Source organism: Rhincodon typus, chromosome 29 (genome assembly GCF_021869965.1).
Source record: "Rhincodon typus isolate 14 chromosome 29, sRhiTyp1.1, whole genome shotgun sequence".
In the NCBI taxonomy this organism is placed as follows: domain Eukaryota; kingdom Metazoa; phylum Chordata; class Chondrichthyes; order Orectolobiformes; family Rhincodontidae; genus Rhincodon; species Rhincodon typus.
Genome location: NC_063360.1, coordinates 39,076,157 through 39,093,833, shown reverse-complemented (window position 1 = coordinate 39,093,833; position 17,677 = coordinate 39,076,157). Strand labels below are relative to the sequence as shown.

Genomic DNA, 17,677 nt, shown 5'->3' with positions numbered 1-17,677 from the left:
GTGGAGATCGTTCATCGTGTGTCATATCAAGCTGCCCCACATCCCCCCTTCCCCTCCCCCGCTCACCCGCGGCTCCAGCCCGGGCTCCGCGCTTCCTCTCGGTTCCGGCTCCGCGCCCCCAGCGGCACCCCGTTTCCTGTCCGTCCGTGAAACCCATCCCTGGGACGGTGCCTGCCGGTAACCAATCAGACCCCGGTGCCTCCTAGAGAAGGTCCGGGGCCGCTTTGGGCGCTGCTCTTAGGTTCCGGGCAGAGGCCGGGCGGCCTAAAGACCGGGGCCGGGTGGTAATGGAGCCCGTCAGTCCGCGCCAGGAGCAGGGCTCAGATAAAGAATGAGCCACCCTTACCCCTTCCTTCCACCGGCTTCAGAGCCAAACACAGGCCGCTGCTGTAAATATTGCATTCCAGAGGGAGGTGTTTGATAAAACAGTTGAAGATGGTTAGAAAGAACAATTTAACAAATTTAATAACTTCCAAAGCGGCCTCAGGAACAAAATTAAATGAAGATATGAAACAAAAACAAGAAATTAGAAAGATGGGGTAACTCTGCCTCAGAGCTAACCCACACTGAATATCCAGTGCTGTCTTATTTCACGATTCTTCCAACAAACACGTTCTCAGTTTAAAGCGGATGTGGAAGATGTTTGATGAAGTAATCCCTCAGAATGCTCCAGGTCTCACTACAGCCTTCCTGGGCCTGACTGTCCCGGAGAGAACGTCCACAGAAACCCTTTAAGGCAAACTTTCTCACATTAATATTCATTTTGTGATGGATCTGAGCTGGGACATTATCTCACTAACCGCCCCCAAGCAGAGGAAGAAAAGCTGTATCATAAATCAGAAGAGGGACTATCAGGAGGTGATGTGGATGAAGAGATTTGTTCTGGTCACCCCGGATTCCCATTCGTCAGGAAACCGCTGTTAGTGCGGTGGCTACATCAGAAATCTACTTTTGGTCATCTCACTGAGATTAGCAAAACCTCTTATATGAGTGGGCTGAATGGTTATCTACTTTGTGATACTAGGAATCAGTACACAACTCCCAGCAACCTTGTCAGATTTTTTCAAAAAATCAAATTGGTTTAATTTTAATAAGCAGAGTTTATGTTTAGTTCCCTGAGCTGCTGTTGGCCATACTAAATCTATTAGAATCCAATAACACCCGAATACGATGTTCATTGAGATTAAACCTGGGTGTTAATTCAACTCTGTAACAAGTCAGGCTGGGCAACACAAGGAGAATTACAGCTGGCCTTAGGTAGGAACACATGCTTCTGATTCCTGTACAGTGTCTCATGCTGGGAAGTCACTGTTAAAAGAATGATACCTGGACTTCAGGTTTAGGTTATGATGACAGAGTATACAACGTCAACCTGTTTTGTCTGGAATTTAGAAGGTTAAGGGGTGATCTGATCAAAGTCTCCAATATGTTAACAGAAAAAGACAGGGTAGGTAAAGATAAACTATTTCTACTGACTAAGATTTGAAAAGTAGGGGCATAGACCATTAAGGAGAGATGTTAGGAAATACTTCTACATACAAAGGGTGGGAGGGGTTTGGAACTCACTTTCACAAATGTCACTTGTTGCTAGATCAGTTGTTAATTTTAAATCTGAACTAACTTTTTTTTGTTAAGCAAAAGAATTAAATAATATGAGCCAAACCAACCATAATCTCATTGAAAGGCGAGAGAGAGAGTGAGTGAGAAAGAAAGAGAGAGAGAAGGTGTGTGTGAGAGAGAGTGAGTATAATCCATATGCCAATGAGAAGCTGTGGGGTGGCAGCTGATTTACTGGATTAATCCATAAAGCTAGGGGACAGGGGTTCAAATCCCACCAGGGTGGATGGTGAAATATGAATTCAATAAAATTTGTAATTAAAAGCTGGCCTAATGGTGACCGTGCAACCATTGTTGATTGATGTAAAAACCCACCTGGTTCGTGAATGTCCTTTAAAGAAGGATTTCAAGCAGTCTCGCCCACACAACTTCAGACCCACAGCAAAGTGGCGGACTCCTACCCATCCTCTGAAAGGGCCTAGGAAGATGCTATTGTGTATCAAACCGCGGCAAAATCTAAAGAAAGGAATATAACTGGAAAGACCAGCTTCCACCAACCAAGGCACTAGAAACAAAGTAAAACGCTTCCTTTTGAACCCAACAGAGTCTCGTCCCTTGGATATGTCCTGTCCTGCCAGCAGAACAGATCCAGCAGAGGGGGAAGCACTGTGGTATATAGTTGTAAGGGAATTGCCCTGGAAGCGCTCAACATTGACTCTGGACAGAATGAAGTCTCATGGCATCAGGTTAAACATGGGCAAGGAAACCTCCTGCCGATTACCATGTACCATTCTCCCTAAGCTAATGAATCAGTACTCCTGCATGTTGTTGTTTAACACTTAGAGGAAGCACTGAGGATGGCAAGGGCACAAAATGTACTCTGGGTGGGGGATTTCAATGCCCACCACCAGGAGTGGCTCAGCAGCAATACTACTGATCGAGCTGGTCAGGTCCTAAAGGACATAGCTGCTAGACTGGGCCTGTGGCAGGTGGTGAGAGAATCAAAAAAAAAAAGAGAGAAAAACAGACTAACAGACTTGACCTCATCCTGACCAAGCTGCTGGTTGCAGATGCACCTGCCCATGACAGTATTAGTAAGAGTGACCACTGCACAGTCCTTGTGGACATGAAGTCCCGCCTTCACAATGAAGATACTCTCTATCATGTTGTGTGGCACTATCACCATGCTAAATGACTTCAACAGATCTAGCAACTCAAGACTGGGCATCCATGAGGCCATCAACAGCAGAATTGTACTCCAGCACAATCTGCAACCTCATAGCATGGCATATCACCCACTCAACCATTGCCATCAAGCCAGAGGATCAAATAAAAAGGTACTGGGTATAAGACCTCAAGATATAGGAGCAGAATTAGGCCATTCAGCCTATTGGGTCTGCTGTGCCATTTGATCATGAATGATATGTTTCTCAAACGCATTCTCCTACCTTTTCCCCGTAACCTTTGATCCCCTGACGAATCCTGGACCTGTCTGTTTGTGTCTTAAATACACAAAATGAGTTGGCCTCCACAGCCCTCTGCAGCAATGAGTTCTATACATTCCCCACCTGCTGGCTCATCTCAGTTCTAAAGGGCACTCTAAGGCTGTGCCCTTGCTCCTAGTCTCTCCTACTAGTGAAAACATCATCTCCATGTCCACTCTATCCAGGCCTGGCAGTATTCCATAAGTTTAAATCTTTGAGTACAGACCCAGAGTCCTTAACAGTTCCTCCTACGAGAAGCCCTTTATCCTAAGATATTCTTGTCAACCTCCTCTGGACCCCCTCCAAAGCCAGCATATCCTTCCAAGATATATCTTCCTTAAATTCCCTCAACTTCTCGCACCCTTACTTTAAAAATCAATGACCTTTTATAACTCACTCAATCTCAGATCAAGTCTCAATCAGATTCCCCCTCAGCCTTCTCTGCTCCAAGGGAAACTAGCCCAGTGTCTCTTCAGAGCAGAATGACTCCAGCCCAGGCAACATGCAGCTGAATCTCCTCTTCACCCTCCAGTGTAATCTCATCTTTCCTATAGAACGTTGACCAGAACTGCATACTCTACTCCAGCTGTGGCCTACAGTTGTATACAGCTCCATTGTAACTTCCTTACTTTTATACCCAATGCCTTGAAAAATAAAGGCAAGGTATCCCAAAAGCCTTCTTAACCATATTCACCTGTCCTGTTGCCTTCAATCATTTATGGTTCCTCTGATTCCGTAATTCCATGGGTCCTACCATTCATCGTAAACTCCTTTACTTTATAAGTCCTCCAAATTTTCAGAATTAAATTCTATTTGCCATTGTTTTGCCCATCTGACTATTTGTCCCATAACCAGAGGCTCTCCTCCTTGCCATTTACCACATCATAAATTTTACAGTCACCTGTAAACTTACTGGTAAGACGTACAATATTCATGTCCTTATCATTAATGAAGCTATGATTCACAAAAGTAGATGACAAACAGCAAGGAACCCAGGCTTTCAGTCACAAGAGACTTTTACCATCATCTTCTGTTTCCTGTCACGGATCCAATTTGCTAAAATTGGCCTGGATTCCATGGATTTTTACTTTTATGACCAGTCTGCTATGTAGAGTATATCCAATGCACTACACTGAAAATGTTTTCAGGAGGCGACAAGCTGAATCAATCAAATTTGACAGATACAATTTCCCTCTGACAAAGCCAAGATATCCTTGATTAATCCTTACCTATCCAAATGGAGATACAATTGTATCCTCAGAAATTTCTCTAAATATTTCCCAACTGATGTCAGACTCACTGGCCTATCCCTACCATGTTAGTTGTTTACCAATCCCCTGGCACCTCCTGTATCTAAAGAGTTTTAAAATTGACATCAAGTCTCCTACAATTTCCTCGCTTACCTCCCACACAGTGATTGTTTGAATGTGACATCAAGAAACTCTAAGCAAAAGTAGAATTAATAGGAACTGGGGAAAATCTTTTTGCTGGTTGAAGTCATACTTGGAAGATGGTTGTGGCTAGAGGTCAGACATCTCAGCTCCAGGACATCTCTGCAGGAGTTCCTCAGGGCAGTGTCATAGGCTCAGCTATCTTCAGCTGCTTCACCAAGGACCCTCCCTCCATCAGAAGGAGGTCAGAAGTGGGGGATGTTTCCACAATGTCCAGCAGCATTCACAACTCTTCAAGTTCAGAAACAGGCCAAGTCCAAATGCAAGACCTCGACAATATCCTGGCATAGTGCCAGGGAAAGATCTTCTCCAATAAAAGGTAATCTAACAATCACCCCTTGACATTCAATGGTGTTACCATCCCTGATGCTTCCACTATCAACAGCCTGAGGGTTACCATTGATCAGAAACTGAACTAGATTAGCCATATAAGTAGTGACTATAAGAAAACATCAGAGGTTAGGCACCCTACAGAATGTAACTCATGCCCTGACTCCCCAAAGCATGTCCACCATCTGCAAGGCGCAAGGGAGGAGTGTGGTGGAATGCTCCCCACTTGCCTGGATGGGTGCAGCTTAAACAACACTCAGAAACTCAACACCATCCAGGAAAAAGCAGCTCCCACTTGACTAGCAATCTACCACCTTCAATGTTCACTCCATTCACTAATGCACAGTGGCAGCAGTGTGTACTATCTACAAGATACACCACAGTAACTCACCAAGGTTCATCCAACAGGTCCTTCCACAAAATCACCACCATCAAGGGCAGCAGATAAATGGGAATATGGCAAGTTCCCCTCCAAACCACTCAATCATCAGACCTAGGAAATATATCGCTGTTCCTTCAGCCTCACTGGCTCAAAATCCTGGAACTAACAGGCTTGTGCATGTCACATTGAATCAAGGAGGAAGCTCACCACAAGCTTCTCCAATTGTGAATAGGCACAACACATTTCCCATAGACCCAAAAAACCTATCCCATTGAGTCCATATTGGAAATGGGTGAATAACAACTACTGGGTTTGTGCCCTCATGCTGGGTACCACAGAATCAGCATTGTGCAGCACAGGCAAATGGAACAGTTCATTTGGGGACTTTCTCTTGTTCTCTCTGTAAGCCTGCAGGTTCTTCCTTTTGAAATGACTCTCTCTGGAATCTACCTCCACTGTACCCTGAAGGTTTGTATTCCAGGTTTTAGCCACAAACTGGTCCTCAAAGGGTTAAATGAGGGGACCTGATCATGTCCCCCAAACAGGGATTGCTAGTACAGGCACTGCCAGTCTTGCCCTATCATCCTTTCCCCTAGGACACGCGCACACACACACGAGAGGGGAACACAATCCACAGTCCAGGAAGAATAGTGGAATCAAAACAGGAACCTGCTGGTAATTAATTCCAGTCCAATCCCAAGCTTTTTAGCACAAGAGCTACAATCGGTGGGTCACAATGCCCTGCAGTGGCTTTGCAGAGTTTTCTGACTCGCTCACTATTTATGGAGTGTAGTCTGTGATTAGTACAGCTGGAGGGTCAGCAGACTGCACCAACTAAGCAGAGAGAACTGCAAACTGACCCACACCCACAAGTGCCCTCAGTACAGGGACCAGCTGCATACAAGGAGGAGAGTGCTCCCAACTGCCCCAGACTACCATTTACCCCTTGGACCAGCACTTTCCAAACCCTTTTCCCAACAACAGGGAAGAAAGGTAGGGAGGAAACAGCTGAGAGAGCGAGTGTGCGCGAGTGGAGGTCGGATTCTGTGGTTGCCATTGCTGCCTTGTAAAACACTTTGGGAAGACTTGCCAGAAACATCAAAATGGGTCACAAATTCATTCATTTGCTTTTTGTGGGACCTTGCCATGCCCAATGAGCCAGTTACCTAAAGTGATTCAGGAAATTGAAGTTGTGCACACAAAGAAACGCAAAGCAATTCCTGCAGCATGTTGAGGATAAATTCTTACAATGAAATTCAGTGTTCTCATACACAGACATTTCTGCTCTCCCAGGGAACACTCAGCAGGAGCCCTACACACCCCCAGTCCCACTTGTTAAATACTTCAACTCCGTTCAGATTGAATACAATCATGGGGAGCAGAAGAAGGTGGGGAAAGGCAAATCCAAGCTTCAGACGGAGCCAAAGAAAACACACCTTCAGATGTTAAGCTTTCCATGAACAAGCCTTGTTCATGTTTTGAACCAGCAATTGCTCTAGTCACCCTGAGGCTTCCATCACAGCAGCTGTTTCAACACAACGTCAGTATCTGGGGAAGAGACAGGTTACACCCAATACCAGAGGCAAGTCAGAGTGACACAAACACAGACAGGCTCCTGAAAAGTCTTTTATTCAATTTAGAAACAAAGAAATAATGACTAAAAAAAAAAAAAAAAAAAAACAAAAAATCAAAATACTGCTAATTCCCAGCTGCAAACATGGAATAAAGCCACTGTTTACGGAAGCTCTTTGATAAGCATCCCTCGTTTTAGATTGATTCTAGCTTCGAGCTGCCTGCTGTCAGGAACAACAGCAGCTGTTTGAGATCAATAGGAGGTCCCTGACCAGAGACTCCCACTCATCTGGGTAGTCAGAGTAATCCCAGAGCAAAGCGCACTATAGAGAGGGTTTTGGGCACCAAGGAACCACAATCCAAAACAAACAAGAACTTCCAAGCACAGATTGCAAGTGGAACATTTCCCTGCAGATAACACAGCTAGAGTAACATGCCCAGGGTCCACCTAGCCCCCTTCCTCAGTGAGGAGGGTGGTTTTGGGTAGTCAGCAGCAAGAGGTTGCAGAACCAGATCCAGATCCAGGCATCAGGGAAGGTTCCAAACTTTGCTATTAGATGGCCAGATAGCAAAAAGGAACCTTTCACAAGCTCTCAGAGCTTAATGCCACATGTTCAAGATCAATTATCCAAATCAGATGGGAGGAACACAGGTCTACATTGCCCACATCCCAGTCTAGAATTCTATTGAATGATCCTCTGCCCAGCCATATGCAGAAGCTGCACACCAGCAATCCCCATCACCCCACCAGATCTTGGTCATACATCCCAGGAGAGAAAACCACAACTGCAGATTTCCCTCCCAGAGATGGTGACTCTCACTGGGGCACAGAGCCTCTCCTGAAGGGACCGACTCTCACTGGAGTACGGGGTTCTCTCCATCACCCACCCCCCAGAAGGGGCTGACTCTCACTGGGGTACAGAGTTCTCTCCCCCCAACTCCTGAAGGGGCTGACTCTCACTGCAATTTTAACCAGTGCGAGACATACAGAGCCCTTGATATTCTACGCACAAACAGGATGACCAGTCACTCAAACAAAAAGTGGAGAATCATAGTTTAGGCAGATCCCGCAATACAGTTTAGAAATTCCTCTGAAAATGAATTATGATGGAAATATTCAGTATTTCATTCTTCAGCTTCCAGGTCAGCAATTTTCTTTTTTGCTAGGCCCGTTTTCAGGTTGCGCAGGAATCCCCCTCTTCTGAGATGCTGAACTAGAACCAGGAGCATCATTATCAAAGGCAAAACAAACCCAAAACTGAACTTCTGTGAATTATTTCACCCTCTGGCCTGGGCTGTCCCAGTCCCGCTTGTCACCACTTCCAGAGAGGAAATTATTGTGACTCATGGCTCAGAGTCACTAATGTCAGGAGAGTCTCAATTCAAGGGCATTTGGTTTAAACCAAAAACCATCCTTTTAAAACTTTCATCTCAAAATGTTTCCATCAACTTCAACCCTGTGACAGAATGAAAGCAAAGCTGCCAGCACAGCAGCATTGTGGGAGGGATTCTGCAATAAGATCAGCGTGTGCAGTCTCAGTGTCATGTTGCTGAAGCAGCCCTTAAACCCAGGTTTACAGAAACAAGTAGAACCAGCAACAGCAGATCAGTAGGTGGTCAGTGGCAGGAAAGCTTCAGGCTGCAGGCGTTCTGCACTTCACTAAGGCTGGGGTAGGGGTGCACAGCTTGTCCTAGAGAGAGAGGATCTCCATCTTCTGCCACCAGTAATTCAGGCCCGCCCCAAAATTTGAAACCAGGGCTTGGTGAGAGGTCACTTAACTTTACTCAGGGGCAGAGTTACATGACCGCAGCAGGAGACAGCAAACAATTCAGAGAGTGGTATTCTTATCGATACAGACAGGATCGGAGTGGAAAGCTTCTGGGATGGGGATTTGGCAGCGGCTAGAGTGGACACTCCCCACCAAGACACAGTTGAGGGGAAGAAAGGGCCAGACTATCAGGTAGAAAGTAAGTATCAGAGGCAAATCTTTATCAGCAAGTTACATGGAGCGATGCAGCACCCCCTCCCCAATAAACGTTTCACCATTGGCTTCAAAAACAAACAGAGTCAGAAATGAGAATACAAACCAGCCCCTCCCTCCCATCCCCCCATCTCCCCCCACCCCCAAAACAAAAAGTAACCAATCCCCTCCTTTTTCCCCCTCCCAGCCAGGAAACAGTTTATTCTGGAAGAGCAGTGTTGACGTGACACACCCCAAATATATTGAAGGGGAGAGGGGAAGGACAAATATTGCAATGTAGGCCTGGTCTCAGGCCCAGAGCAAGGGCAGCTGTCAGCCCCTGGAAGGGAGAGGGGGGGGAAAGAGGAGGAGGGGGGTCAGCTGGTCACCCCCTCCTGCCCGATGATGGTCATGATTCTTCATTTCCCGAGTCATCGTCGTCATCATAGTAATCACCATCACCATCTTCTTCATCATCCATATCATCATCGTACAGGTCATCATACAGCAAGTCCGAACTATTGTCATGTGGTGGCGCTTTAGTCTTGACACAATATTCCGCCAGGGTGGTTGGTACCTTCACACCATCTTTATCTGCTTCTGCCTTGGTGGCTAAAACCTGTTTTCTGAGAAAGATAGAAAAAGAAAAATGGTTTCCAAATTCAGTGAAGGTCCAGATTCACAAAGCTTCAACAGAATTTACCAGCAAAGCCACTTAGAGGCCATTTGGCCCCACAGGCTTCCTCTTGCCCCTTTTTCCATCTCATCCCATCAGTATATCCTTCCAATTGCCTTTTCCCCATGTCAAACCCTTCAATTTAATTGGCATTATTCACCTCAGCCAAACCCTGTGGGAGAGAGTCCCATATTCTCCCATTTGCTAAGTGAAGAAGTTTCTCCTGAATTACACTTCTGACCCTTTAGATCTGCCTTCCTGCAGAAGTAAAAACAACTTGGCTAATTGCAAGGGTCAATGCCAAAAGCTCTACCTGTCACTCATCATCCAGAGCAAGCACTCTTCAATCTGCTCAGTCTCCCTGTGGGGTCAGTCTGGTGTCATTGCCAGAAATCCATGTTGACTGTGGAAAAGGGACAGGATAGGCCTGGGTAGAGTCACAGGGGCACCATCAAGAAGGTCCCATCATTTTAAGTAGGCAAATTCAAGTTACTCCTTCTGCTCTCCTGGGTGAACAGAAAACATCCCAGTAGCACAATCCCAAAGGACGACAGGGGCTGGCTCCCTGAGCAATATTTATTCCTCAGTTAAGAAAAATCCACTGGATGGTTCCGATTCATAAGTTTATGTGCCACATCTAAATCAGAGGTATACAGCACAGAAAGACTTCATTTACCCATAGAATCTGCACTAGTCAAAACTCACCTAATTATTCTGATCACATTTTCCAACACTTGGTCCATAGCCCTATGCACCTGTCATGTTCTTAAATTAAGGGTCAGCGAGGTCTACATACATCGGTTGGCAAATTCATTTGTGGTTAGTTCCAGTCACTCTCAGAAACACAATGGGGTGAGCGGAGGACTGCAATATGTGACATAGGACAGAGGAGGGCAATAATGCCAAACAAGATGACACAAAGAAAGATCAAAGGAAACCAAAACAGAAAGTGATCTCCACCCCCACCACAGCTGGAGACAGGGATGGAATCAACATGGCATTTTTTTTTGGGGGAGCGGTATGGTGGCAACAGGGGAAATAAGATTAAATTGGTTCACTAGTCAAATAATAGACAAAAACATGAGACAAAGCAGTCTAGAGAAGCTAATAACAGTCTAAAACACTCTGCAGATTCAACCAGATCATTAGGAAGTGGTTTTCCTTAATGGATTCTGAAGTTACAAATTGGCAAAATTCAAGGAAACTATGTACTGGATGTGAGGTACAAACCTGCCACTCCAACTGAAATTCTCAATTGGACTTTCAGTTCGAGAAACAATTCACAAGGCCAGGTTCCCAACAAAATTTGTAAAGGTAAACCTGGACAGATTTCTGTCACTTTTCCCAGGAACACAAATTTCTAAAACTGTCAGTTAAAGAATAACGAGTGATCCTGTATTTAAAGATGTTCTGTTAGAATGACACTTATTTGATGCCAACTGACACCATTGGATTTGCACGGTTCTAAAAGGATCACTTGAAAAGCAGATACACTCATCTTGAAACATACAAAGGGCAGTAGATGTTTAGAACTCTGTTCCATAAACAGCAGTGGATGCTACGTCAGTTGTTAGTTTTAAATCTTGATAGATAGATTTTTGTCAAGCAAACGTATTAAAGGGATATGGGGCAAGGTCAGATAAATGGATATATGGAGTTTGGCCACAGATCAGCCATTAGCTCACTGAATGGCAGAACAGGCTTGAAGGACTGAATGGCCTCCTCCTGTTCCTAGGTATCAAGGAGTGATCATATTGTTACTGGATCTCACTGGGCGCTGCTTGAATTGGGTGAGTTTCCCAAACCTCCCACCAAACACACCTCAGATCCATCTTAAATAAAAAAATATGGAAGCAGCAACACAGTGCCAATGATACGGAAATGAGAGCGCAGAGCCACATTGGAAAGTACTAGGGTGGTGTCCTGGAATTGGCAGAATACAATCCAGGGGCTGAACAGCTTTCTCCTTTTCTTGTCAAATCACGATCACAAGGGAAGGAAATACACAAATCAGCAACATGACAAATCAGCCCTCTCTTCTAGATGATAGTGACCGTGAATATTGAAAGAATGGTTTTTAAATTGCAGTGTATTTTCCAAGTGGTAGACAGTGCTGCCACTATGGGCTTGCAAAAGCGAATGAGGTTGTTGACTTGCTCACCGAGCTGGCTTTTCTTATTCATGAACAAAAACAAGCCAGCTCAGCGAGCAAGTCAACCTCATCCACAACCCAAGCTACAGATCTTTGCCAAAACTTTTAGAAAGAAGTGAATGTTTGTGGAAGTGGGATTTTGTCTGAAATCAAAAGGCTGCTTTTTGTCCTGGATGGTGTCAAACTTCTTGAGCGATGTTGGAGCTGCACCCATCCAGACAAGTGGAGAGTATTCCATCACACTCCTTACTTGTGCCTGGTAGATGGCTTTGGGGAGTCAGGAAGCAAGTTACTCACTGAAGGATTCCAAATCTCTAACCTGCTCTCGTTGGCACAGTATTGATATGGCTGGCCTGGTTCAGTTTCTGATCAATGGTAAACCCCAGGACAAGGAGTGTGAGTGTTAGCGATGTTAACACCATTGAATATGAAGAGGTGATGGCTAGATTCTCTGTTGTTGGAGATGGCCATTGATTGGCAATTTTTGGTGCAAGTCTTACTTGGAATTTATCAGACCAAGTCTGCAAATTGTCCAGGTCTTGCTGCATTTGAGCATGGACTGCTTCAGTCTCTGAGAAGTTGTCAATGGTGCTGAACATTGTGCAATGAACATCCCCACTTCTAGCCTTATGGAGGGAAGATAGATGAAACAGCTGATGATGGTTGAGCCTGGGACACAACCCCGCTGAAATCCTGCAGAGACATCCTGGAGCTGAGATGACTGACCTCCAACAATCTCAACCACCTTACTAATGTGTTTGGTATGCTCCAATCAGCAGAGCATTTCCCCCTGATTCCCATCAACTCCAGTTTCCCAGGAGGTCTTTGCCACATTTGGTCAAATGAAGCCTCAATGTCAAGGGCAGTCACACACAGTGCACTTCCAAAGTTCAGCTCTTTTGTCCATTTTTGGACCAACGCTGGAATGCAGTCAGCCTGATGGGAGGTCAGCACCCTAATGATCTTTAGGTAAAGAAATCTGTCATCCCTACCTGGTCTGGACTACCCAAGGTCCCAGACCTACAGCAGTGCAACTGATTCTTAAAATGCTGTCTGAAATGTCTGAGTAGGACCATCATCTTTGTAAGCAACTCAAACAGTTGCCTTGCAAAGCCCAACTCCATGCCCTGAACAAATAAAACACATTTTTCTGCTGCATTGGAATTATTTATCATGGTACCTACCTACCTACATAACTTTGGCAAAGTTGGCCATACAAACTCTCTTTCTTCACCCAAGCCATTAATGATGGCATGAACAGCTATAGCTATGATCTCAGTTCAGGTTCCTGGGAGACACCAGTCACATCCTGACAGACTGCAGTACACTCTAGTTCCTGTCCTTGTACCAATCTCCTACCCCCAGGCAGCAATTCATCCTCAAGCTCCAACCTCTGTCACCTTCCAATGAGGTCTTTCATTGTAGCAGTTTATAGCAATGATAGCCCTCTCAGCTGCTGCAGCCGAGACCCTGACTCTGATTTGGTCCATGCACAAGAGTGAAGCGTTTTGGCCAATCTTGCCTCTTCATTCAGAAACTCCACATCTCATGAAACAGAGCTCCAGGTCATCACACTAACCGCAACAGCCTGCTACGGCATCAAGTCTTAGCCACAGTACAGAAACTCACATGATCACAGCCCACATTGATCAGATTTTAAACAGCCTTACACTCACCTAATAATCTCTGCATACTCTCGATCCTTTCCTTTACTATCCCGCCACTTCCGAAACATCACTGAAGCATCCACATTAGCAGGAGAAAATGTGTTTGGCTCATTCAACAGTGAGATGACGCTGAGGAGAATTGTCCTGTCATGAATCAGGAAATTTTAAACAACAGAGCAAATTAAAGCAGCAACACAAAGCACTGGCTCAATTTGTAGCAGATTGCTGTGAAAATGATTGTATCAACTTGTGGCACTTGTACCTGACATTCTGGGTGGGATTCCATCTCTCAGAGGGGAGCTCTCCACTCTGTGGGTCATCAACTGGTGGATGCAGAATTGAAATACACACGTCCCCATTCTGCAGGAGAGACAGAAGGATTTCCTCAGCATTTACGTCCCACAGGATAAAGCTCAAAGCTCCTGACACTGGGACCAAGGCAGCAGCCCTCACCTACTGCCCCTCCCCACTTTCCCAACCCCAAGGGAGGGCCCAAGCACTGCTCAACCCCTCAAATTCACCCTTTTCTCCCAGACGCTAACCTTACCTCGTAGATATTGGGATGCCACATCTTGGTGAGGAAGCGGAATGTGGGTGGAGAGTATGGATAATCCATAGGAAACGTCAACTGTGCCTGGGAGAGGAAACAAATGGCAGCTTTTAGACAAGCTGGGGCAAGGGACACCATCAAATGTCAACCTTGATATGCCACCCCAGCTTCTACCCTCCCTCCACAGAGACACACCAATCCCAGCACGGCTCTCCGGACCAAGGACAGAAGCTGTGTAATCCCAGGGTTCTCCCCAGTCACCATGATAGCTGAAGTTATTCCCTCACTAGATTCCTCAGAAAACAGGGCAGAATTCCACCAGAGTCAGAGAGTCATACAGCACAGAAACAGGCCCTTTGGTCCAACCAGTCCATGCCAACCAAGTTTCCCAAACTAGATTGTCCCACTTGCTGCATTTGGCCTATATCCCTCCAAACCATTCCTATTCACATACCTGTTCAAATGTCTTTTAAAATGTTATAACTGTACCTCTGGCAGTTCATTCCATATATGAACTATCTTGTGTGAAGCTGCCCCTCAGGTCCCTTTTAAATCTTTATCACCTTAAAAATATGCCCTCTAGTTTTCAACTGCCCCATCATATTCACCTTATCTATGGCCCTTTTATATTTTATAAAGCTGTACAAGGTCACCCCTCAAGCGCCTATGCTCCAGTGCAAAGAGTCCCAGACTATCCAGTCTCTCCTTGTAACTGATACTCCCCAGTCCCGGCAACATCCTTGTAAATCTTTCCTAAACGCTCTCCAATTTAATAATCCTCCTACAAGTGCCTTAGACAAAAAAGTGCTAGCTACTGAACCAAACATGATAGCCTAGCTACATTTAACCCACTTATCCAGACATGTTTTGACACTTCTGGACAAGATGGGACTTGAATCTAGGTATGTGAGCTCAGGAGGTATAGACAATCCCAATACACCACAACATGTCGGATGGAGGCAAATTTTCTGTAGCAATTTCACTGCACTCACTCATTGTCAAACTCTGCAAGACATGAAACTTTGCACAGACAGTGTCTCAACAGGCTTTACCCTCACTTACCCCACCCTACAAATTCGTGCACAGGTCAAAACCAAAGGGAACCTGGTTAAAAGTGGGGAGGTGGGGGCGGGAGGAGCTAAGAAAGTGTAAAATACCTCAAAACAAAGGACACTCTACAGATTCTTCCTGCCACACGCAAATCACAAAGAACAGCAAGGAGTACACAAACGAGGAGAGAAAAATCAGATAGCACATGGCCAAGTAGTCATATTCCAAGGAGACTGCACACAGAGGCTGCAGCTGCTGCTCAGCAAAATCTATGCCGTGCCAAAGTAAGACCAGACACTGAGCCAAGTTTCACCAAATTATTTGTTCAGTACATAACATGCACCAAGCTCAGGCCCAGAGAATTCTTGGTTACTGAATTCCCAGAAGCTGTTATTAAACAGCAGCTGAACAGAAGCAGCAGAAACAAAACCAGCAGGGGCATAAGTAAACAGTCCAGACATGATTTTTAAAGACACATTTAAAAGGTACCCACAGCCATTCGCTGCAAACAGCTGCTGAGAAATAACTGAAGAGGAATTCTCAGCTGTCCACAAGAGGACTCCAGAACTCCCCCCTCCACAAGGATCAAAAACACCAGGCCAGTGTTTGAGGAATATACTGACGATCTCAATGCCCCTCATTGTCCAGCACACAGGGACAGCCACATGGGAAGGGCTGCTTTTCTGACAAGATAATCAGTAAAGGCTCATCTGTTGCTTTTGGCTGTAAAAAAATCCTATGGATACTATTTTGCAAAGCAAATGAGGTCTCCCTAGCATCCTGGAGCCAATATTCATCCTTAAACCAACTTAAATACAGAACACCAGGCCACGTTAGTCTGGGATTTTCCCGAGGAAAAAATTAGATGCCCCATACCTGTCCACACTGAACAGTAAATTCACACACTCAGTTGTGGGCTTGACACTGGATACCAAGCAAAGCAACTTGTATTCATGTAGCACCTTTAATATGTCAAGATTACAAAACAGAATTTGACGTGAGCCACAATGTTAAAGCAGGTGGCCAGAAATTTGGTCAAAGAGGAGGGTGCCAGAGAGAGGTCATCAGTTTTAAGGAGCATTTCGAAAGGGGACAGATGGGAACTCCAGAATTTCACGCTGAACAGCTGGTGATGGTAGAGAGCTGGAAATCTGTAGCAAAGAGAACCAGAAGATGCACAAACTATACAGGAGAATCTGAAGAAAGAGCCACATAAAGCAGAATCTTGGACATGAAGATAGAACAACCGGTCAATAGGAAATTGCAGTCCAGAGCAGAATTTTTTTCATTTACAGGAGAAGCGAGTATCTGGAATTCAATGCCTGAAAGAATGATAGAAGCAGGAACCATCGCTGCATTTAAAAGCAGTTAGGTGATCGCTTGAAGCGCCACACCATACAAGGTATGGACCAAGTGCTGGCAAATGGATTAGAGTAGATAAGTGCTTGACGACTGGAAGAGACACAGTAGGCTGAAAGGCCTCTCCATGCTATAAAACTTCACTGTGAGATCACCCTCATAAGGCCATATGACTATCGCTGGCGGGGAGACACATCCCACTAACTCCACACACTCAGGGCCCAGAGTTCCCAACTTCTGAACGAAATGAACACCAAACCCAAATCGCCCCACATCCTGCAATAAACCGGGCGGGAGAGAGAGAGAGAAAACAAATACCTCACACACCCCGGGGGAGGGGAATAAATCTGAGGGAGAATTCCCCTCATACCCCAGGAACCATCTCCCCGCACCAAACACTGCCACCGAAAACACAGGGACGAGCACCTCACGGCCCCTCCCAGCAGTCCCCAAACAACTCGCCGTCCTCCCCCAAGATCCTTCACCTTCACCACCCTGCTGGCCTGGCCCTGCTCGGCCTGAAGCCTCGGCCTCACCTTGAAGTAGCCGCCCTCGTAGTGAGTGTTGGGCGGCCCGAAGATCGCCACCTCCCAGTTGTAGAGGTCGGACTCGTCGACCAGGGTGATGCGGAAACCCTCTACCGGCTCCTCCTGGAGGCTCTTTAGCTCCAGCATCAGCGCCTTCTGGGAGCTGCTGCTCTGCTGGTGAGCCATGGCCACCCGGGCCGGAGCCGGAGCCGGGCCCCCGGGCCGGGCTGGGACTGACTGTGGATCCGGTCCGGAGGTGTCCCCGCTCTAGATCTGAGGGCTGTCCTGGTGGTATCTGCTCCGGGTCTGAGGGCCTGTCCTGGGGGAGTATCCGCTCGAGGTCCGGGGCCTATCTAGGAAGGGGTATCCGCTCTGAGAGTAGGGCCTGTCCGTGGGGGAAGGGAAGGGGGGATATCCGCTCTGGCTCCGGGGCCGCTCCAGGGGGTGGCCAGAGGCCGGAGACTCGGCTCCGAGTCACTGACCCCGCGCTCTGGATACAATCGCCCCCGTCACCGGCTCCGGCCAATCGCGGCGCCGCCACAAAGTAGCAAATCACAATGTGTCCAATCAGGACCCGTGCCACTCTCAACCAATCAGCGCCCGGAACAACAAGCGCCACCAATCAAGGACCAGAGGGTGCAAACTCCACCAATCGGAGAGCGGCCGAACGTGCGCTATCACGTGACAGTTGCACACTGGGCATTTTGGGAGATGTAGTTCCATCCACCAGCCATTGGGCCGTCCCCAATGGTGGTAGGGTTGGATGGTAACACCCATGGATCCGACTTATTGGAACTTCCAAAAGGCATTGCACAGTGGCTTTAATTAGAGATACTTCACTAAATTTGCAAATATTTGACTTGGTTAGGAGTTTACCTGAGCAACAGAATAGAGAGATTACACAGTGTGGAGCTGGAGGAAGACAGCAGGCCAGGCAGCATCAGAGGAACAGGAAAGTT

At 46.3% G+C, this 17,677-nt stretch overlaps 2 protein-coding genes across 2 annotated transcripts in view; both read right to left on the bottom strand.

Moving 5' to 3' along the window:
- The window catches only part of LOC125486445 (paired amphipathic helix protein Sin3a-like), a 16,511-nt gene extending 16,109 nt beyond the window's left edge, over positions 1–402 (bottom strand). The window contains exons 1-2 of the mRNA XM_048613954.1: positions 347–402; positions 67–202 (exon numbers count right to left, since the gene is read on the bottom strand). Coding sequence (XP_048469911.1) covers positions 67–202; positions 347–402 — 192 coding nt within the window. The remainder of the gene's footprint in view (positions 1–66; positions 203–346) is intronic.
- An 8,134-nt stretch (positions 403–8,536) lies between these two features.
- LOC109923969 (ubiquitin-conjugating enzyme E2 R2) lies at positions 8,537–17,267 on the bottom strand. Its single transcript, XM_048614024.1, has 5 exons — positions 16,728–17,267; positions 13,780–13,866; positions 13,495–13,592; positions 13,242–13,376; positions 8,537–9,363 (listed from the first exon to the last, which is right to left on the bottom strand). Exons 1-5 carry the CDS (start codon positions 16,902–16,904, stop codon positions 9,147–9,149), a joined length of 714 nt encoding a protein of 237 aa, XP_048469981.1. The 5' UTR covers positions 16,905–17,267; the 3' UTR covers positions 8,537–9,146.
- Positions 17,268–17,677: the final 410 nt, after the last annotated feature.